A 23,029-nucleotide genomic window follows, 5' to 3' on the forward strand; every position below is an offset into this window, starting at 1 on the left:
AACTGTTTCAACAGTGTACCTGCGGGGTGTGCCGTCCTCCATGGGGGGAATGATGACCACTTTTACAGTCACCGATGTTCTCAGCAGGTCAATCATCTGGTCATGGCTTAGAGTCGCTACAGCAACCTTACAGATCTGTAGGGTTTGGAAAACAACAGTAATGCCAAGATTATTTAGAGCAACATGGATAAGTACTTTCTACCTAAATCTGCATTGGCACTTATCCCTTATCATCACAAACATACTTGCTGGTACGTCTTTTCTACTATAACTTAAGAATTAGGTCAGTTTTCTATATATAGCCAGCATAAACACCTGCTACAGTATATCACCATTGAATATTTTATGACTTTGGACCACTGCAACTTTAACAAGGGTCTAGAGTTACACATATTTCTGTCTAGAATTTTTTAGTTCATACAGACGGGTGCAGGAAATCGGGTAAGGATTTATTCTAACTACAGTAACATTACCTAATATTCCTCACTGCAAACTTTTCTAACCTTGGTAATGCCTTCTACTTCAGCTCTATTTGTAATGTGAACCATTAAATAATTCTTACTCTATTTCAACTTAAAAGGTTAAAAAAATTAAGAAGATTACTTAATCTCACCTCTACCAATCGGCTGCCTTGTCTCAGCCCTGCCTGCCAAGCAAAGCCATATGGCTCGACCTCTGCCACCATGCCCTCAAGGTCAACATGGAAGCCCAGCTGACCCAGGCTGTTCCGCCTGAGGGTCATCTCCAGGGTCTAGCAAAAGTCAATACGGCAATGTCAGTACTCAGCAGGAAGCATCAACACCATGCAACTTCAAGCTTACAGACAAGATAGTTGTGTTCTGCATCTTATTTTTGGAATTAATCAGTAACTGGACTCCAGGAGACTATAATAGAAATGATATTGGTCAACCCTTGAAGTAAAATATAAGACATTTTCAAGACATGGTGGATGAGTGAAGAAAGTGTAGTACTCACCTCACACCCCTGTGTGACTCTCATTAGTCTCTCCACAATCTCCGTGACTTCTGCCTTGGAGTCAGGACAGCTCATCACCACACACTCCCCACGGTTGTAGTAAACCTTCAGCCTGCAGGGGGGACATGAAACAGGTCAATACCACTTGTGTGTAATGTGTGACTACAGCCTCTCTACTAGCAATGCAGGCCTCAATCCTAGCAGTTACCCTTGCATTTTTATGTACAATATTGTTAGAAAGCATTAGTATTATCAACTTTGCAACTACTTAGTTTTCTTTCATTACAATGACTAAGAAATGAAGTTCAACTGGCAAAACACATGTTAAGCGGGGGTCACAAGCAATTGTGAAACCTTACCCTGAATGTTATAATATAAGGGGATTTTCCTGACAAGAAACAGAGTTTTAAACATTTTTGTGAAATTTTTGCTTGGAGAAAAGGTTTGCAGTAGGTGTAGAACATGTTGTACTGACCCATCAGTTTGTGATGTCCAGCCAATGACAGACTTGCAGGGTGTAGAGAAGAGAGCCTCCTTCATGTCCGTGTCCACAAGTACAAACATCTCGCTGGAGATGCCCAGGATACAGTCTACTGTGGTGGAGGTGCTGAAGTCCTCAATCTGGGATGGCACAGATAGGTCAAAGGTTAGAGTTGCTACATGCAAGTAACAAACTGTCAAACTCTTCACATCTAGTTTACTCAATTCCTCAGGAATAACAAACTGTGTTCCATACATTCAATTTCCTCCCATAATCCCTCCCCCCGAAAAATGAAATGAAAAATTGGATCATATGTTTCAAGGAAGGTCTACCCACATGGTTAGAGGGTCTTTGCCTTGTCACTACACTACTGACTATAACAAAGGTGACTAAAGAACAATTGTCCCACCTGTATATCCCAGATAATGGCTCCTGTGCTGGCCAGCTCAGGGGCCAGTCTGGGCCGGGTTTTCTCCTTCTTCTTCCCGCTTAGAGAGAACTTCCCTGCACAGAAAAGTTCAAACAAAATGTAAGAATTTTTTTAAAAAAGGACTATGTTTCAAACTTTCAAAACACAAAGTAAGTTACTTGTTAATTGTGTGCTTGATCTTAAACATTTAACCATGACTCACCAAACTTGAGAGCTGAATCAATGGAAGTTGTTGTTGTGCAATTTGCAGCCAAGTCTTTCAAGTACTCCTGCCTTGTCCTAACGGCCATGGCGGCAAACTTCTCCGACTTGTGGGCTGCATTTTCTGCATTGATTACTGTAAAGACAAAAGGCCTCATTAATACATTAATCTAGAGAATTGAACGAAAGAATAAAAAAATTAAAAAAGGGCATCAAGAATAATCATACTTCAAGTATGACCAGCAAGCAGTAATGTGTTGGACTGTACTGGAAGTTAAGCTTCCAACTTGCCTGATATGAGATATGCTACATGACTATTTCTTAGGATAGATGTCACAGGTGGTATCTGTGTTATACCAGTCATCCAAACTGTTAGGAGTAAGCCTTACTTTTAGCAAGCAGGAACTCCTTGAACTGAGGAGACTTGGGGAAGGTTGCACCCTCAGGCATGCTGGGGCCGAAGGGGGGAACGTCTTTGGATCTAGCCACTGTGACCCTGCAAAAAAGTGTCCATAATCAATATCACTGATTATCTCTGCAACAAAACGACAAGACACCAGATGTTACTAAAAACCTGCTACAGTGTTGTGAGGACCACCTGTCTAGTATAAGTCAGGCCCTTGTGACAGGACATGCTACACACAACCTTGAGTTTACGGCTATTAAGAAACATTTGAACTTTCTGACAAGGGATTCAATGAGAGGAAAGTTGCTGAAAGCATTTTTTGTACCAGAATATATCAATCAAGCTGTCAATGAAAACTGTGATACTTTTGAGAGATACTTTTCTAAACATATACAAGAACACGATGACAAAAACAAACAAGACACTGAATGTTGAAGTCAGCAGTACTTACTGGTACATGACATTGTCTGTGTTTGGGTTGATGGCTTGTACCACGATGAAAACATGCTGGAAGTGTGAGCGGATTGTCTTTGGAGTGAAGGGCAGTGCGCCTGGCTCCTGGAACACGATAGTCACGATGTCGTTCCCAATGTGTCTCTTCCTCAGTAGCTAGGGAGGTAAATAAAGAACAAAATAAATGTCTAAACTCAACAGAAGTTAAGCATTGTATGTTTCATACATGCTGCAAAATGTAGTTTGGCTCAGCTGGTGGATGCAGTATTACTTGCTGCTGCTAGGTGGTGCTTCACATATGCTACTAGAAGATATCCTGTTCATATTCAGGGATATTCTTTGGGACAGGGCATTTGTTGTGGTGGGTCTTTACCTGTACACAACAACACTTTATGTCAAAGATAAAGACAACATAACAACAATAACAACAACAGTAGTGACCCTGTTACCTGCTGTCTATTGTTAGGTGTGTATGGCAGCATGGTGGACACATGGAACATCACTTCACAGTTCTTGTATGTAGCATACAGGGAGTGGCTACCGGTGGAGTCCGCTGTAGGAGAAGGACAATCAAGATTCGAGATTTTCTCCAAATTATTCATGTACATTGAAACAATGAATGTGTGATTACCTTTTTATATCACATAGATAACACTTAATTTGTCCATAAAATCATAGTGCATTTTAAGTCTTGTGACTATGACAAATGGATCTTAAAACAGGAGTGCTGTATTGTTAATAAAATCAGGAGCTCCCTTTGTAGATAAATCATCTACTTCACAATAATGCTGCCAATAAATGTCACCACAGTGAAATCCACTCACTTTTGTTGTCAAGTTGTGCTCTGTACTTCTCAAAGCCCTTGAGACGAACCCGCTCCCCCAGTGTGTCCAGGAACTCATCAAATATGGGACCGGCAGACTCTGTGGAGCCAAAGGACAGGATAGCATAGATATCAGCAAGGTTTGAATGCTGAATAGTACCTTACAATTATGGACAAATATGTTTACAGGTGGTGTCTTGACCAGCTATACCAGCTGAGATCTTGTATCAGTGTACCTGAGAAAAGAGGAGTTGACTGGAGAAATTTCAATCTAGTCAAGGAAATCTTATAAAGCTAGAAAAGAGTGAGTGAGAATACTGACCATTATTGTACATCTCCTCCTCTGTGCCCTGGTCTGTCTTACAGTATAGGACGCCCACCTTGTACTGGGTAGAGATCTGGGGAAACACAGGAGCAGTCTTAACATCAATGTACATCTAGTGATTCCTATGTAACATACCTGGCTTCCATAGATCTGTGCATTTTAACACAAAGGGATACTTGACTGCATACAAGTAATGTGTTGCAACAAGCTCTTCATGACTACACATATGTAATGATTCATATTCTTTTCAATAGTGAGCACATCATATGCCAATTTTTTAGTTCAACAAACCCTCTCATTCCTGGAATCATGAGCACAGATTGTAAGCAAATTTAGTCACTTAAAAGATTGACCCAGATTCACCGAAATGGAGTCAAGCACCTTTGCAGCAGCAACATTCAAAATTTGATGCAACACTCATGAGTAATGGTTTGATTTCTAGGGCACGAACCCCAAGCTACCAAATGCAGTGCTGTTCTCTGTTTCTGCAGGATCTGTATATTTGTTATTCCATCAACCAATATGCATTGGAAGAACCGACACAGTAACACGCTACAGTTAAATCATCATCCTCAAGTCACTTTCAACATATGTCCCTGTCTTAACATTTTAGGACTTTAGTTCAGCAAGGTTTGACATCAAACTATACAACATCTATCAAATACGCCAGTCATATCCTTGAGTTCTGAAGTTGTCAGCCATTTCAGATAAAGAGCTTCCAGCGGGTGTTACATCAAACCTCTTGGATCTGTTAGTAAGTATGAGCATACTTCAATGTAGGTTATGTAACCTAGAGTGCAATTGCTATCGGCAGATGTCATCTCTTCTCAGAACCTGTCTCGTAGAAGCTCGCATTATAAATTGATCCCATGCAACAAGCAGAGTTAAGTGCCTCCTTGTACTAAAGGCAATTACTTGTTCAAAGCTAACAGCATGTCATGCATATTAAGGGCCTTGCAACCCTTTCAAAGGGAATTTATCCAACATTCATGAGATGTAGGTAGTCACTTCAGCTGTATGTAATGGGGTGAGAGTAAGCATGCACATCTGTTGTCTAGGATCAAAATCAACTTTTCCTGGGAGAAAGGTTAAATGTAACTTGTTTCATTGACAGATCTATCTGAACAAAAAAGAAAGGTTTTAATTCTGCTTGGGAGATTAAATCTTCTTGCACAGAAAATTTGACTGTCAATCCTGGGGTTCAAAGAAGCACAAGGTGATATGGACCATCAAATGTTGGGATGACTATGATATTTTTCCAATCTCAGACTTACGCCCTGTTCGTCCAGTCTCATCAGCTGTTCCGATGTTTTCGGGCTGAGCGAGGCAAGGCGCAGGCAGCCAAGGTTGACCTCTGGGGCAACGAACTCCAGAACATCCTTGATGGGCAGGCCCCGGGATGTACCATGTCGAGCTGTGGAGGGGATGGCATCCTCCAGGATAGACCCGCGCAGGGTTACCAACTATGGGTAAAAAAACATAACGTATAAAAAAAGATAACAAAAACTGGTAAAATCATTGGTGCATTCATAATCTTATCACTGGAGCTGAATCATTCATTTTCCTATGTTTCTATGGCATCTGAAGTTCTGAAGTACTGCCAACGTAGGCAGTTTCATGATCAATCTTATACTACTGATCTGTCAACAGCTACAGAAGTGGTTACGAAAGGTGGTTTCCTGCACCTCTCCAGGTACACAGGGTAATTCATTTGTATGCCACTTTGACAGGCCAGTGACAGATGTCTACACACTGACAAGGTCCTCCTGCATTCTATGTGACTAATATTCACAGATGTCCCTGTTCCATCCAAGATCTGTATCTATCTCCTTTCCAACTTCCCCAGGAAAACAAGAACTTACATCACTGGTCCTGATGATGAGGCGGTACATGTACTGAGCAGGTACAGGAGAGCCACCATCTTTGTTTGATGAGCTGCTGGTGCCGCTGTGATCTGGGAGTTTCTCCCTCCGGATGCTGATAGCGATGGGACCCAGGTTCTCATCAACCCCCAAGTAATTCTGGACTTCAGCTGTTATAACACAACATCAGTAACACATCAGTAAAACATGGCAAGTTTGGATTAAATTGGGACATACAAACTCAAACACAATGGTATCACATTCATGTAGTTTTGTGGTTTTTATGTTTAACTTAAGGTACTGCTAGACTTCAACTTGCAATACATGTACATTTTGTGTCAAGTGTGGGCACCATGCATACAAAATGTACATCATGAAGACTAGTGACAAAGATCTTAAATAAATGATTCTGCATTCTGCAGGTAGACTCTGGGTATTCAACATATTTGGAAGCACTGGTTTGTCTGGGTGAATGCATTATTGAATTTGAATTTGAAAGCATGAGGCTAACACAGGTGTTGAATCAACCACCTGAAGGTGAATTGTAAAGTAAACAAATCTGTCCTGTGAGGTTTAAGGAACCACATAGACTTTTTTTATTGAATAAAATTTTTGAGTAAAACTTTTATTCAATAAATATAATACTAGTATAAATCTTTTAAAAATCAGTCATTGGATTTGTTTATCTACAATACTACTAATTTAAATATGTCTTTAAAATGTCTGTCATTGAATGTTGAGGGACACAGAATCCATACGAACAATAATCCACTAAAAACTTGTATGTATTGAAATGTCAAAGGAAGCACCTTTAGTACAGGAAATCATTAAGGAACAAAAGATATCGACCACATAAATCTTCTATCTATGCCCCAGAGGCATCTTCAACATTTGCTGCCATCTACTGATTATTACAAGATAGTGATCTACAAGGTAGGTGACCCACAGGGACCCCAGGCCACATTTATCTGTCAGCTGTTGGGTGATATGCATGTATATGAACACAGCAGTGGGAGCTGCTGTTGTGGTAGAAAAGCACGTGTAGAACAGGCACAGGCAGGCAAATAATGCTTGTTAGGAAGCACATTCAGAACAAACTTTATGCTTTTATTTTTTTAGAAGCAAATGTTTTATTTTTCATTGTTATATCTTCACTATGCCTTCAGACTTATATTCATTATCATCAACAGTAACTACTTAGTGTGTATGATATCATGAGGTATATTCCTCACCACATAATTGCTGCAGGATATGCTTGTATTTCTAAAATCAAATTCAACTCAGTATTTGAACTACAGCACCACTGGGAGTAAGCTAATGATAATGCACAAATTGACCCTTATGTTAATAAAGAGAAAACTATTTGCAGCTAAGATACAGGAAAATATCTGTAATGTGCATGAAAACATATGACATGGCGTCTATGTCCTATTCCAACAGCCAGCATGACTTGTTTTCTCCTATCGCAAATTTATAGAAGTTTTCATAAAATGAAAATAGATCTAGTAGAGAAAATGTTCTAACGGGAGGTGCCCCAACACGGTACGCTTTTTCTTGCGCTCAAACGCATGGCGCTCCATCGCTAGTTGCCTGAGAGTGGTCAAATTTTGATGACTGAATTTTTTACACATAGATTTGAACAACATACTTGAATAAGAAATGCATTCATGTGGTTCATGAACCTTTCGCGCTGCGTGTTACAAGCGGCAAACACTGTGAGACAATTTCGTGTATGTAACCTTCCAATTTTGTGCTACGCTGGACAGTGTGCCTAACTCGGTACGCTTTTTTTACATTTTGCTCTCTTCAGAAGTAAGTGGTAGATTTAAGTACACAGAAAAAAATTAACAGTATGATATTTTAGCTTTCTTTTGACAGTAAAATCGTGACTGTATGTACTTCTTGTCTCACATGAGGAAGGCTGTACCTAGAACAATCCAGCTGATGTGTTTACGGGCAATGGGCTGAATGCACTGATTGTGAATGCCCAACTAAAAAAACCATTACGATAAAACGACACCGCCAACATCAACAAAACTTTGTCTGATTATATGAAAATATCATCTACATCTCTCTATCAAGTCTTATTTTCATAGACAGCACGAATCATATGTTACAGTCAAATAAATCTTTGGAGCGTTCTCTAGTCTGCCACTTTCACGGCCACACTCCCTTGGGAGTACAATGGTGGCAATGTTTATGTCGCTTCCTTTTGCTTGGTTTTCTACTCAACAAACATTTGAAGACCCATATTCATAGTGTTTTATGGAGCTTTATTTATGTGTATCATGGAAGTTGTGTGACTGCTTGAAAGAGTTCGTATAGTTAGCGACACGAGCCGCCAATACGCAGAGGCCGGTGACCGCAGTGATTCAGCACTGTCAACATTACTGTTAGAATTCTGCTTTTTTTAAACATGAAGTAAATATGTTAAAGTATACTTTGAATGCAAATCAAAGCTGTGTGCATGGACTTGGTTTATTTACCTTTGTGATCAGCATAGTCAGTGGTAACAAACACGGTGTACTTATTGATAATAAGATCAGCAAAAAATCCGTGCCGTCTTAGGACGGGAACCGTCTTAGGGCGGCCCCCGTTACAAACATAAATTTGGAAAAATCAGATGCTTTGAATCTAGAAAACATCCATATTCCATTGAATGTGCAGATTCAAAACATGGCATCAAGTACCAAAATCTATAAATATGTTTGGCCAATGATAAAGTATTTTGTAGATCTAGATCTGCTGTTTGCTGCTACCACCACAGGGGCATGATATACAATGTAGATCTGTCTTATCAGATCTCCCAATAGCTCCGTCCACTGGGACAGCATATCACACATTTATACTAGTAACTTATATTAGTTATAAGCTGAAAAATTAGCTAGTCTGTGCAAGTGTGGTACAACAGCTGGGCTTGGGGAATGGCTTGGAATACAACCATATTCATCTGAACATATAGGGAAAACTGCCATCTGTGCTGGAAATGTCAATGGCTCATCCCACTGGGACACTAACCCAAACTTTTATACACAGTATTGCCTCTCTGTTATTGAAGCACAAATCATAGTTTAAAGTCAAATCACACTGAGAGTGGGGCCAGTACAGGATATGGAGAGACAGTGAGTTGGTAACAATAGGTAATATTCACCTCTCTTCAAACTACAATATCAGCATTCTAAAATTTGTACCAGCATTCTAAAATTGAAAATAGATTATGAAAAAAGAAGGCTTAAGATCTTGACTGCCGATCAAGGATACATTGCATGGCTTCCGTGCCCGATCGACACAGTTACGGTTTGGTCTTCGAAAGATCTGCTCAGACACTAGCAAAAATACACCTCCAAAATATTATTAACCAGTCGTGCGGGCTAGACTCTGTGATGTTCCCAAATGTAGCCTGTTGCAATGGAGCTTATCAGAATAGAAGTTAGCAGAGAGACTACAATCAGTTAAAACAGTGAACTGGGCTAGCATCATAACACTATTAAACTTGTAAATAAATCACTGAATAAATCAATGAATGATAGAGGAGCTATTGACCCTTACCTATATTGTTTAGGTGGTTGATATCCACCTGTACTGGGAACGTGTGGTCCATACTCTCACATCTACTCCTCCAGCCTCCAGTAATAACAACACTTTCCCATCTCCCGCTAACAAGGTGCAATCAACTTACCTATTCAACAGGTTGCCACAATGGCACTTAAACACAGACACGATTTGCTTTTCTTGATTTCCAATAGTCTGTGTCTGTCACCTCTGGCACCTAGCCAAGGTGTTAGCCTGTGGTGCACCAGGTTGGTGATATAACTGCTGAGGATACCACTAACATTCCATATTGAAACTCAAGGTTTTCATAATACGGAAGGAACCCCAGGAAATGATGCCCACCACTATAGTTTATGGTAAATGATAGCCACATTTGAGGACTTCTGTAAGTTTCACCCTGGAAGTCCTCATCTTTGACATGAAATGTTCCAGACAAGGCGGGGAAACGAGATAATTTTCTGGACCACCATTTCATTTTATCTGCTGGCAACCATCCACATTGCTAAGTCAGTATGCAGTTTTATATCACTCCATCCATATGCATCTTAATTCATCCTTTCCCTAAATACTTTATTTGGATCCACAACCAACTAGTAGTATTAAGTTCCTCTTTCATTTTACATATTCAAATACTTTTATAACTGCTTTTTAATTTCCACTGATGTTACTATACTAGTAAAATGTCCCCTACCCTGATGGTTTTTAGAGATGGACTGTGCCATTCTGACAACCCAAGATTTATGACTACTGGAGCTGATTGGATACATGTTTTATTAGGTTTGTGGGATAAGATATATCACTGTATCACTAGTATAGACTTGGGTTTTATGAGCTAGGTTTCCAAACCACAAATACTGTCTGCATTGTCTGTAAGAAGTGTACAATCATATGACATCTTCAGTTGAGGTCTTATCTCATGTCCTTGGTCTTGCTGTAAAACATTGTTTTCATTCAGCACAATGTACATTGTACTGTGACCAAAGAATAAACAGTACACAAACATCCTACCCTTATGGCACAGTCATTCCCTGGGTTCACAGTCCCACTAGTCCTGTGACACAACCTCCAGAGTCACAGAATGTGTTTCTTTTGGCAGGAAAAATAACACCAGGATCTCTGGTGGAGCTACTCAAGGGGCACAGGTCAGGTTGTCTGAAACTAAGGGTGGACTTTTCTTTTGAAACTGTAAAATATTTCAAGTTAATATTCTGTTCTCCCATGAAAGTACAGTATTTCATGAAAACTACCAACTTGTCAAGAATTGAAAATATTGTAAGCTTTTAAAACTAATAAAGCACAAGAATCTGACAGCATAATGTATACTGTGGTCTGTACTTTAATCCAATAAGTGCATACTTACTTTTCTCTTAGCCAGTTATTCGAAATATCTCAAATATTGGTTTTCGCACTCATGCAGACCTACTGCTTAGTTAACAATAAAGTATCAACAGCCCAAGCAGTTGTTGGTCTTTTTCTTCCATTTTCTTCCATTCCAATTGCTAATATTATTGTATACCTTAGTAAAAGTTAGTATTGTACAACAATCTTGTGGTGAGGAAAGCACACCCATACACCATCCTTGATGCCAGGGTGTTGGCTAACAATAACTCTTTCCCTTCACAACCTGCCTTTCCACTTCATACCTTACATAGCGACCTGGCCCTGAACAAATACCTGAACTCTGGCCCTTGATACCTGTGTCTGTAAAAACAAACACATTAGGAACCTCAACAAGAGTCTGTAAACACCAGGCAGCCTTAGGGAAGCCATCTAGCCATGACCTCCACACAGGAAGGTCAAGAAAACTACCAATCCCCAAGGCAAGCATTTGGTATTCATTGGATCTGCTAAACTCATTGGGCTGTATTTCTTCCAGTTACAGTGTGTTTTAGAAAATTTCCTGATCCTTGTAGATCTAATCGTACTACATAATAATCAAGTCAAGTGTTTCTAAAATTCACTAATACTAATAGGGTTTCAACTTGTTCTGACAATGACGAGTGACACTGCTTTACTCATAATGTTGCTCTTGTTTGCAACATTTCATTCTGAGTTGCCCATTTTATGCGATATTGTTGACATGTCAATCCTCCATTTTCTTCTCAGGTATGTCCCAACATGCTTCTTCATGTATATTCTGGATGCTAGAAGGTGCAAAATGTTGTCCCAACTATCCACAGATAAGACATGACTTGTTATTGCCATGGACCCATTACAGGAGGAGCTCCTGTCAGCAAGTACAACAATTAACACTGACTGTACACAGTAGCCACATGTCTGAAGATCACACACATGTCAGCTTCTATATTCAACCTGAGAAAGGACCTTTCTACAATCCTTCTGAAGGGTCTTGACAGGCTGGACAGACTCTGCACAAGTGACATGTCCATTATTTGTACAGGAGAACACCTGTCTGTGCTAAATGAAGGGAGTGACCAGTCTGCATGTCTGGTATGTGGGCAGAAATGGGGTCAGGTGATGACCTGCACATATTTACACTGCTGCTACAGGATTTACATTCTGCTCCCTGCTAATGGACTTTCCCAGGATTTGGATAAAAACTTTCTTGTGCTGAAGTGTGTTACATTAAAACTTCAACTAAATGAACCTTAATTGATAATTCTGAAGGTATCCAAGTTTACAAGATATTTTTCTACTCCATGTATGACCATTTAGGACTCCAGGAACAAATTCCCATCGGACAGACTGGACATTGATGTAAGTTACCTGCACAGCTGTCCTATAAACCTGACTTCCCTTCAACAGACATGTTTCCCACATTCATCTCTCCACAGTACAGCAGGAAGGGCAGGAGGCTTTCCTGTCATTATGTCATCATTCCTGTCAGATTACTGATATAGGGAGGTATTGAGTTACCTGACATCAAACAACTCTCTTTCCATGATGTAATATAATGCTGAATGGATCATTTTGTATTTCTATCACTGTCAAAACTCTGAAAATATTATTATCAGATTGTATAACTATAAAACCGTTGTGGGAATGACATGTTTGAGACTTTGAAACATTCAATGACAGCTCCAGCTGACCTAGATGGATCAACCAATCAGGGGCAGATCTCACTCCCACGTTCCTCCTTCACTCCCAGCAAGGAGAAATACAAGATACATTGTAGTTTCTATCAGAACACCTCTTGGTTGTATATGTTAATGCTTACAGCTGTAATGTTGAGTTTTCAGTTCAGTTGACTTTCAAACCATTCAATTTCAGAACATTCAATCTTTGAGAATGCAGAGAAAGTCATCAATCATTCTATCACTACTCAATGGTTTTAGACAGCAACTGAGTTATCAAATAATTGGTAAAAAAGATTAAAAACAAATGTTTTGTACATGCATCTGAGATTTTTCTTGAAAAACTAATCATAAAGCACAGGGCATCTTTGTTTGAAAATAGGAGGGGCCATCTACATATAGGCCACAGACTGGCAGAAATGACAGGTGATTCTCTTTTTCTGAGTTGCGGTATGGGAAAGAAAAACATTCCGGGTGCACTGCCCCTGCTACCCCTGTTTAAATGTGTGGACTATTAACTTCTGGCCTCAGGTAACCCAAAGTGGGTTGCAAGTGTGTTTTCTCACATTCCTGGGAGCTACTTTGATGCTGATCTAGTTACACCGCTTTCACATGGACTGTTCTATCTACAAAGCAGATGGGGGATGGTGCAGACTACAGTACCTGGTAAAACTCTTCACACACTTGAGCTTCATAATAACTCTTTCATACTATTCCTTTTGTAACTGTCAAAATGTCCACAGTAAATTGGTACTCACATTGTCCATGAAAGTACCTCCTGAAGTAGTATGCTCCGTGGTCCACGTGCTCAATAGCGTACCCACGCGTCCTGCCCCCAACTGGCCACATATCGTCCTGATCAGGGCCCGTGTCCAACACCGAAACACTTGCTGTTGTTGGTCTTAAGCCCGACATGGAGTCTAGATTTGGTCCCATCCCCTCGCGAAATGCTCGCGATGCCCGACTTCCCCCATTGCCCCGCGACAAACTTATTCTTCTCTCCTCCTCCCCACCGAGCTCATTCCGGAAGAAAGGACAACTGAGTACAAGATTATTGCTCTTTCCATCCCCAAGATCCAGCTCCTGTATAGACAGGTCCTCGGTACTGTTGTGGGGACTGGAGGCATGACTAGTCCGTATCGAGGAGGCCGCAGAGGCGCCCGTTGTCGTGTTTCTCCTCCGTTCCAGATACTCCTTGTTTCTGACAACGTCCGAAAGGTTAAAGGTCATGCTCTGGCAATCGTAGTGCGAGAATGCTCGTCTACGCAATTTATCGTCCAGGCGACCATCCACCTCCGCGTCAGGTGACTTCATGGAGTCTGGTCCTTCTTTCTTTGTCCCTAGCAGCATACTGAAGAGCGAGGTTTCACCCCCTGCTGACTTTGAGCGGGAGTATTTCATCTGTTTCTCCTTCGCCCGTGGGGTCATTGCTCTACTGAGTTTGGGGCTTGAGGAGCTGTTCTGAGGTTTGGGTTCCTCAGGGACACCATTTACAACTCGTCCAGAAGCTTCGACCAACGTACCATCAGCCCTGCACCGAAGGTAGTCCTGTATCTTTGGTGGGGCAGGGCTACGTTGGTCAAATGACATGTCTGGTCGAAGGTCCTTCAACATTGCAAAGAAGCTCTCGCCACCGACACTCTGTACCTCTAGTGAGGAGGTACTCCCGTACTCCCGTCTGAGGGAGCCATCCAAGTAATCATCGGCTACTTCATTCAAGCTCAAGTCACTGTTGGATCGTTTGGACCGTAACAAGGCATGCCCTCCCCTCTCCCGGTCCATTCCCTTGTATGGGTCCACTTTTGATTTGGGTTTACGATACGACCTGTTCTCGGCTATGACCGCATGCATGCTGGCCCGTGGGTGTGGCCCCAAGCGAGCCCGTGGGGACATTCGTTCGTCCGCGTATGACGTGTTATTGTTCATGTTTGCCTTCGGTGGAGACGTGCGACTCAGGTTTAGGTGAATCTTGACAGCATGTCTTGTACTTGTGTTTCCAGGGGAACTTCCTGCGCTGCCGTTACCGTTTACCTTTGGGCTGTCTTCCCGCGGTATCTCCCGCGCTGGTGGCGTGCTGTGTGGGCTGCTACCATTCTGCAGCACCGACTTGTGGTAATACTCCGCAGCCTGCTGCGCCCGTAACCGAGCCGAGGTCGTATCCAGCAGGTCCACCCCCAGATTCTCACGACTGTCTCCGTGTGGGGACTCCCGTTTGGTGTGAGAGGTCATATTAATGACGCAGACCTGCTGAAACCCTTCCTACAATCTCTACATCCCATGTCCAATCAATATGGCTTATTACTTCCATTAAAATCAGCTGCATTCCAGTGAAAGACTGTGATCCTGCCCAGTGACAGGTGTAATTCCCTCAGGTGTGCTGATCCAGGTCAGTGTATATCCCTCAGGTGCTGTAAGCCAGGTGACAGTGCATTTCTACTGCAGTCTCCCCAGTTGACAGGTGAACAGGTTACTGTGTGTCCATCACCGCCAGGTCTGTGAAATATAAAACATGACCATAAGTGATGATCTAAAATAATTTTGACATTGAAATAGCAGTAGGTAACATGACATTGACAAGTGTACAATTTCAAGAAATGAAATCATCTCCTACAGCCAAGAGACACTGGTGGTACTTCTAACTTGACTGTCTTGTTTTGTAAATTATTTGAGAAGCTCGGAAGAATCACCAATGCCTTGATTGTTATTTTTACACATCATTGCTGGTGTTTCAATAGAGATTACCCTGGTATGGCAGACTGTTGATGTCTGAAGAATGACTGAAGACCTAGTGATCAGCTAACTGTTGATTGACTAGCCAACAAATGAGCTGAAAGGCCCTCTGTGGCGATGTTGTGCTCACTGTTTATTTATAGCAGAACCCTTCTCATCCATCCCGCTGAACTGTCTACCCTCCATTTGTCCTGTAGCAGTGACCTGGTTCCAACAACTGGACCCTGAAGCTGCCTCCACGCCTGGGCTCTTACTTCAGGGTGTTACACAAATCTGCACATGATTTCTACAAGAAATACCTTTCTTTCAGAGAGGTTGGAAGTGAACAGTTACAGACAGGTTTCAAAGGCTGTATATAAAAAATCATAACTTATAATATTAGTGACGAGTCTGCATTTGGTCTTTCATTACTTCAAGACTTTTTAAAATTGGACAGGTAGACAAGTAAAAGTTAAAACTTAAACCCCTGGAATATGTATAAGTATAGACATAACTGGTGACAGCCATTCCTTGGCACTACATTGATCTAAAAGTGCCACGTTAACCTGTCCCATCATCGCTTGTTCTGTTTGGAACAAAGGTTGAAGGCCAAATGATAATAATAGTTTACAGACAACTAAGACAAGCAAGCTGATTCACTAATAGTCCATTATCAGTTAATAATTTTTTAATAACAACTTTTCTTTTCAAGACCCGCTCTTCCGATCTAGTGATTTGGCTCTCAAAAATCAAGTACTTTAAAAAAAAAACAGCATCTTTGGAATGACCTAAAAAATTGAAATCATCCCAAAGAAGAAGTGAGCGGTGATGCTGTATGTACACTCCATGGTTGCGTGCCTACCTTACACTGACCTACACTAGGAGAATGGTTTATACAACAGTACTGCAGTGTTGGGCAGGTGTGTGGCAACAGATCATAATGGTTCCCTGCTGCATAAACAGTACTGACCTTGTTGTCAACTATCAGTAAAACATGTTTGCTAAGCTACAAATATCATTAATTATGGCCTGCATAAAAATGTAAGAACATAAGCGTAGAACAGAAGAGTTGATAGAAGATTGAGAAACCAAACCAAACCTAAGCACCTATTTTCACTTTGTTTCAAAGGTTTAAAATTGATGATGTAGGACCCAAAACAAATAACCCATTTTGGGGACAGCTAGTTGTAAATATTTATGATAACGTTTTAGAAACCATAATTAATGTAGGTAAGAATTAACCATACCTATTTGCCTTGAGGAAATTATGGTGGATGGAAGTACACTAAAAGCTACAGATGGTATTTCAAACATTTCCAGCCGAGAATGCGGCGACGGGAGGGTGGATCCTTCCTGTTTCAGTCGCCTGAAACTAACTAAGGACTCAACAATTCCTACATCCATGGGTCATGGGTTTGACCTGAACACCTGAAATCACAGGTGACACATCAAAGACTATGGGGTATCGCAATGTATCTCAGCTTACAAAATGGATCAGTATTCTTTAGATGAACCATTGCAAGCATACCTATTCAGTAAATGGCATGTGATAGTTACTAATACACGAAGAAGTACTGGTAACTGAACTTGCCTACAACCAAGTCATGAAATAATCACTTCAGTAAATGTAATCACTATCACGTCTTCAACTTTTGAAACAGAATCACTGTCACAAGATAACAACTCCTACCTTTTGTACACTGCTATTGGTTGGTATGTGTACCCACATGTCAAGGGTGACTTATCAAAGGGGCATGATATTGCAATATAATTTGACTCCGGTCCAAAGTTGTCAGCAAAACAAATCAATATCCTGGACAAATTGTATAGAATTTCACTGGGATCAGCCATGAAATGATCAATAATATATGGGTACTGCCCAATTACACACATAACTTTTCTACAAATAACAGCTACAATTTCCAAATGCTTACATATACCAGACCAAAAAGAGCTTATGATTTTCTTAACCTAATAGATGAGGAATGTGCAAGTTCAGAATTATGCTGTTGGTGGACGAATGGTGGTCCATGATGAACACAAATAAATATAGCTGCTGGTTTGAGAACTGTAGCACAAGGTCAGTACCACAAGGACACACAAAGAACCCTCCTACACACTCAGCATTGAACCATGTACATGTGTGATGTCTGGAGGTGGCTCGTTTGTGCTTGGTTGGCCCACTGTCAGGTGCTGGTGACCCCAAATCAATAGACCAGCCTTGATCTGTAAGTCTTGATATTCAAACCTGAAACTTGAAAGCATAAAAAATCTAGCCTATCTCTGGGTAGAAATAAATGGGATATACATACCCTTGTGAAACTTCTTACCGCCCTGACTTCATAATTACCTTAAGAATCTGAAAAATGTACTGGGGTCCAAGTCAAGGCCAAGAGGAAAGAAAGTCAAAACACCTGGTATAGGGACAAGCTTCCATCCCCACCTATATCAGTACATGTACTCTAAGGTTACAGCTGCTTACTGCTGCTGCCTACCTCACAGTAACTGACCCATAGCAAAGCTGACAGAGGTATGAAGCTACCAAGAGGACTACAAAAGCAAAAATGCGGAAGTGACAACCTAAATGGAAATACTTGGCAGGATATCCTGATTTCTTGAAAGGACCTTGCAAGAAAATCATTGCCTTCTCTATGCAGTAATTTTCGGGTAGAATTTCAAAAAGAATCTTGTTTGTATATACAAATATATGATGCCCTTTATTTCAGGTTTATAAACATAACTTACCTGGATAAGCTATTTTTAATCTTTAGCACACTAATGTAGCCATTTGGCTACCCAAATTGTGTTGGCTAGGGACTTAGGCAGCAGAAAGGTTAAGGAGATGTCATGCTATAACCTTTCTGTGATACCTTACATGTAGTCTGTAGCTTGTGGGGTTGGGTATATTAGCATCTAAGGCATATGAAGGAGAAACCTGTGATCTCAGACATAAAACTTGACAGAAGCAAAGGGTAATATACTAATAATATCTAATATATTGATTATGAGCATGCCACCACAAGATGGTACCAAGTTAAGTAATGAACTGGACTTTTACCATATTATAAACAGGCCACTGGCATTTCCTAAGAGTCTTATTTGTCATTGACGCAAGGAAGGCCTTTATTGACACTGCTATACATGCAAACAACCCATGTCATTTTGTCCCACTAGGACCACACCCATCCACTTCACTGGTTCTGACATTGATACTTGTTGAAATAAGCTATAAATCTTTGTTAATGTGTAGGAAATAATGACAAAATTGATGTGATAGTTCTGTATCAAAATCTGTAAAGATGTACATCATGTGTGTTCTCTACAAAAAGATACCCAAATTGTCAGGTTTCTGATGCAATTTATATATAAAAGTCTACTTTCATTTTCACTAAACCCAGAAAATAAATTTGTTACTGCTTGACTCTTCAACAACAAGAAGCAGCACTGTTATACAAGCAATTAATGGTGACTATCACTTGTGTGGAAAAGGTCAAGGACAACAACAAAAAACATTCCAACAATCCAAGCAAGCAAGGAATATTCCTGAGGAGAAACAATAACATACATTTGAACAAGGAAACTAATCTTCTGTGATTGTACTTCTCTTTCCTGTGACCTCTTGCTCCCTTTCAGAACACAAACATCACCCTGATGTTGAATAATACAGTTCCTAAGTCAGCCCAGACACCCCCACACAATGGCCCTACCCTGGCAGTTGTTAGTGGAGCCAGTGGGTGGGAAGGGTAGGTCACATCAAGCAGGTGGATGAATATTTCATGAGTGACTCATGTTTCTGTATTGGGTGCCTACACACACACTTTACAATAGACCTGTTCTACAGAAATTAGGGTAGCTAACACTGTCTTGTAACTTGTGTACGAGGGTGTAAGAGAATGTAGGGATATAAAAATGCTATACATAATACAATATCTTTTGATATCTAATACCTAATCATCCCATATCAATCAAGGTTTCCCAAGATAGTTTAATGAGCTTACAACTCATTCTACAGTACATCATACTATTATTAAAAACACGTTTACATGTACTTTGCACCTGAAAGTGATATATTATCTTTCAAAGTCTGTAAACAACTTGTAATAAAGCATGCAGAACGTAAAAGATATGTCATACAATGTTAGATCTAAACAAACCAAGAAGAAAGTCATCATTCTCTTGACTCACAGACATTTACATAGACAAACTCACACTGCAAACTTTGTTACTATTGCTGCACACTGGTTCTGTGAAAATAAATCTTGCAGAATGGTACAAATGGACAATCACATGAGCCAGCTTACACACTGAGAGCCATTCATTGACTGTGGCTTTCATTGACTGTGGCTTTCAGGACAGGTTTATTTTTAGGTTCTTAGGCATACATTTGTTAGTGAAAGAAATTCCGCAGCTACCCAGCTTCGTAGTCACTTGCTAATGGACATACTTTTGTCAACTGAAACGAGAGGAAAAAACATGGGACATCAAAAGCTAATCAAGACCTTTTTGTTTTTGGATGAAACCTTTGGCTATTAGGCATTTGGTTAATTGCATTGCCATTACCATGTACCATGAATATCAGACCATGGTTTGTCTATTTTACATATCGGTTATTTTACATAACGACCAACACATGACTTGTGATCTTACAAAAGTAGGGATAACTGTCTGAAGTTCAAAGAGCAATGCTTAAAATAAACTCCTAAAAGATGGCAAGTGACTTGTGTAGCACTATAATAAAGTCTGATGGATTGAACAATCTAGTTTGAGTCAATTGACTGCATCAACTCTCGCTCTAAACGGCTAGTTTCTTTCCATTTTAAACGAAATCTAAAGTAGACAAACTAGCAATGACATATGCTGCAATTGACTGTTTTCAGTGAATGTGTCAACTCCCCTTGTATTTGCTTTTCTCTTCTTTTCAAATTTTTAGAGGCCTGTAATTGTAAAATTGGTCTGGCTTTTTGATCTGGTCTACGTCTATCTAAATAATACATTGTTGCCAATGAATTACTAATCAGTTCAGGTGGCAGCACTGAGGGCAGATGTCTTTGATTTCTTTTTGTCAGTTGAATCATGATGTACAATATAGGTGGATTATCAAAATGACCTTCACTTTTTTTAACGTCAAGGTCTTTTGTCACTACTGGCTTGGGAATTTATCACAATATGCACTCTTGTATTTGGTGTCTTCTACGTTTCCAACAAATAAGGCAAAAGAACCGTAAGAAAAACATGTGCACCTTTTCTAAATTTGTATTCATTAGAAGACACTTTTGTCAGATGAGAAATATGTAGTCTATTTCTCACTATCAATCTTAAAGACTAAGACATGGTAACTTAAGACTAAGAGATAAAGATAGCAGGAAAGATGAAAGGACTATACATGCTTTAATTTGGTGAGGTTAAATCGTGAAGTAGCATGCAAATTGGCAGAGCTATATTTAGCAATACTAATTCTACATAATTGATGATATTTGTACCAGCCATGATTGAGTTCAGCAATGCTTTAAATAAATGCTTTAGGACACTGCCAAATATAGAAATAGACTATTCTACAGTACGTAAGAAAGTATCACATTCTGTAAGACTCATTTTACTAGACTTTTCTCATCTCTTTTAATTCATAAACACATAGGCCACTTTCACTTTCTCCCAGCATAAAACAAGACACATGGAACTTATTTTGATGGTAGTTGTGAAAAAAAAAACATGTTCCAGTCAAGATTGGTGAGCAAGAAAGAATTGAGTGGGACAAAAAAAATGACAGTTCTTACTCAGTTACTGTCTCTCAGACCCTTAATGAAATTTCAAATAGATTACTGTAATACTTTCACTAAAAAAAGATAAATGACAAATCGAACACATTTTCAGATGTGAACATTACTTATCCCTTTTGATTTCAAGACCAACCCCACTGGAGGACATTGGAAAGGTCTACCTGCAGATGGACAAGCTCTTGTAACCTGAGCCATTTTCTATCCTACCAGCATGACATACCAAAACACCTCCTGACCTGGCCGGAAATTATAAACCAGAACTACTTCATATGCACATTGGAACTGTAACAGTCAACATGTGTGTAGGGAGGCCCCACACATGGAGGAAGCAAAACGGTAGATGGGACAGCCAATGAAGTAATTTCTAACAGAATGCATTTTTGGCTAAGAAGTCTATCTACTGGAATGTTGGATGCTTTAAAAATGTACTATGAGATGGGGGCAAGTCTGGCAGAAATCCAAATGCCTCAAAAGGAAGTGATTCACTGAAATGAAACAAGCTCCTGTACACTCTGCTAAGTATGACACATCATCTCATTGTGACCTAAAACAAATATATTTCCACATGATTAACTTGGCACAAATAAATTCTATATTGGTGGCATGGTTGGTAACCACTGGGTAATGTATCAGGATGGTGACTGACTTCAAGCAGTTTCATGAGACCAACAGTAACACAAAGCAAATGTGACAGCAGACACATAAACATGTGTACTAGGCTACACATGACATAGCGGATGTATTAACGCAACAATAACAAAACAACTTGTCAAACTTGCAGTCTCACTTGACTGTTAACCTGTGCTATATGACAAACATTTAACCTACCTGATTGAATTTTATGCACATGTAGGATTTTAATATACACTAACAAAGAAATTTGAGATATGTGGGAATGTGATTTGGACATCGCAAGATTGATAGGTACATTTGAATAGCCTATACTACGCTAAAGGAACAACCTTTGTATACTCCATTTTATCAAGGACTGCTTTGTAAATTGTAAATCAGCTCTGAGATAGACTCTGTTTTGATTTACCAGAAAATTAGGGTTCCAGCTGTAGGCTATTGTCACTATGGGAAAGGAAGAATTCTTACAACTTGGAGCTGATTACATGCATAGCTGTGTTCAAGTCAAGTGGAAATAATTAATTTGCTTTTCAGTTCTAGAAGACAGCAGAGACAACTTGTCTGCAACAGGCATTCTTCTTTGACAACACTCAACAGACTAGCAGTTTATAAGTAACATCAGTGCTTCTCAATTAAAGAACACAATTTTTTTTGTTCAACACAGTTTGCATGTATGTGAGTACAGTAGATTTGCTGCAGGATAGATCTATTTACAACATTGCAATGTACATTCTATTAAAATTATGATGTGCTCTTTATATTTCGAAAGAACAGCGCAGTTTTCGATTCTATACTATAGTTTGCACATTCAAAATATAAGAGTTCCCAAATACTACAGAATTTTACCCGGTATAACTAAAATTTGTGCCTACCTGAATGACCTGCTGACAGAATGTTTACATAATAGTAGGCAAAACCCCCTACTGACACCCCACCCTGACACAGCACTGTCATTGGACTCACCTTTTCCCCATCTCCGCTACGTTTTATGACAGCTCATTTCACACTTCACTTCTGCTCATTCTGTACAATTTACACAAATTTCTGACCAGATGGTAATTTGTCAACAAAGGAACTCCTGGTAAATACTTCCACCACTATCTCATGGGACGGCCCACTGCCTGCGGGAGGGGGGTAATTATGGGGTAGGCTTGCTACCAGAACAGTTGGTATGCATGCCACTGTGGAGAGTCATTTGGGAAAAATGAAGATTTACCATATATGATTATGTAGCGGATTGCCTTCTTTTGTGTTGGGATTATAGGGAATAATGAAAAAGTATAGTTACTGTTAGATCATGAGCTTCTTTGATAGAAATACATTAAGTAGAAAACTGAGAAAGGCAACATTTTTTGTGAAAATGCAGAATG

General features: G+C 40.0%; 1 protein-coding gene across 6 annotated transcripts in view; it reads right to left on the reverse strand.

Moving 5' to 3' along the window:
- LOC118415347 (signal-induced proliferation-associated 1-like protein 2) overlaps positions 1–22,780 on the reverse strand; it is a 37,310-nt gene extending 14,530 nt beyond the window's left edge. For 3 of the 6 annotated variants that reach the window (XM_035819925.1, XM_035819918.1, XM_035819883.1), the window contains exons 1-15: positions 22,623–22,779; positions 13,302–15,036; positions 5,957–6,126; positions 5,369–5,557; positions 4,092–4,167; positions 3,771–3,869; positions 3,396–3,499; positions 2,945–3,102; positions 2,477–2,583; positions 2,089–2,223; positions 1,866–1,960; positions 1,451–1,596; positions 976–1,087; positions 614–751; positions 20–135 (exon numbers count right to left, since the gene is read on the reverse strand). In XM_035819925.1, the coding sequence (XP_035675818.1) occupies positions 20–135; positions 614–751; positions 976–1,087; positions 1,451–1,596; positions 1,866–1,960; positions 2,089–2,223; positions 2,477–2,583; positions 2,945–3,102; positions 3,396–3,499; positions 3,771–3,869; positions 4,092–4,167; positions 5,369–5,557; positions 5,957–6,126; positions 13,302–14,772 (3,116 nt within the window). In that variant the 5' untranslated portion in view covers positions 14,773–15,036; positions 22,623–22,779. Of the gene's footprint in view, positions 1–19; positions 136–613; positions 752–975; positions 1,088–1,450; positions 1,597–1,865; positions 1,961–2,088; positions 2,224–2,476; positions 2,584–2,944; positions 3,103–3,395; positions 3,500–3,770; positions 3,870–4,091; positions 4,168–5,368; positions 5,558–5,956; positions 6,127–13,301; positions 15,037–22,622 lie in introns of all 6 variants that reach the window. The other 3 variants (XM_035819900.1, XM_035819909.1, XM_035819893.1) reach the window with 2 other exon arrangements.
- Between the last annotated feature and the right edge of the window lie 249 nt (positions 22,781–23,029).

Source organism: Branchiostoma floridae, chromosome 1 (assembly GCF_000003815.2).
Source record: "Branchiostoma floridae strain S238N-H82 chromosome 1, Bfl_VNyyK, whole genome shotgun sequence".
Lineage (NCBI taxonomy): Eukaryota > Metazoa > Chordata > Leptocardii > Amphioxiformes > Branchiostomatidae > Branchiostoma > Branchiostoma floridae.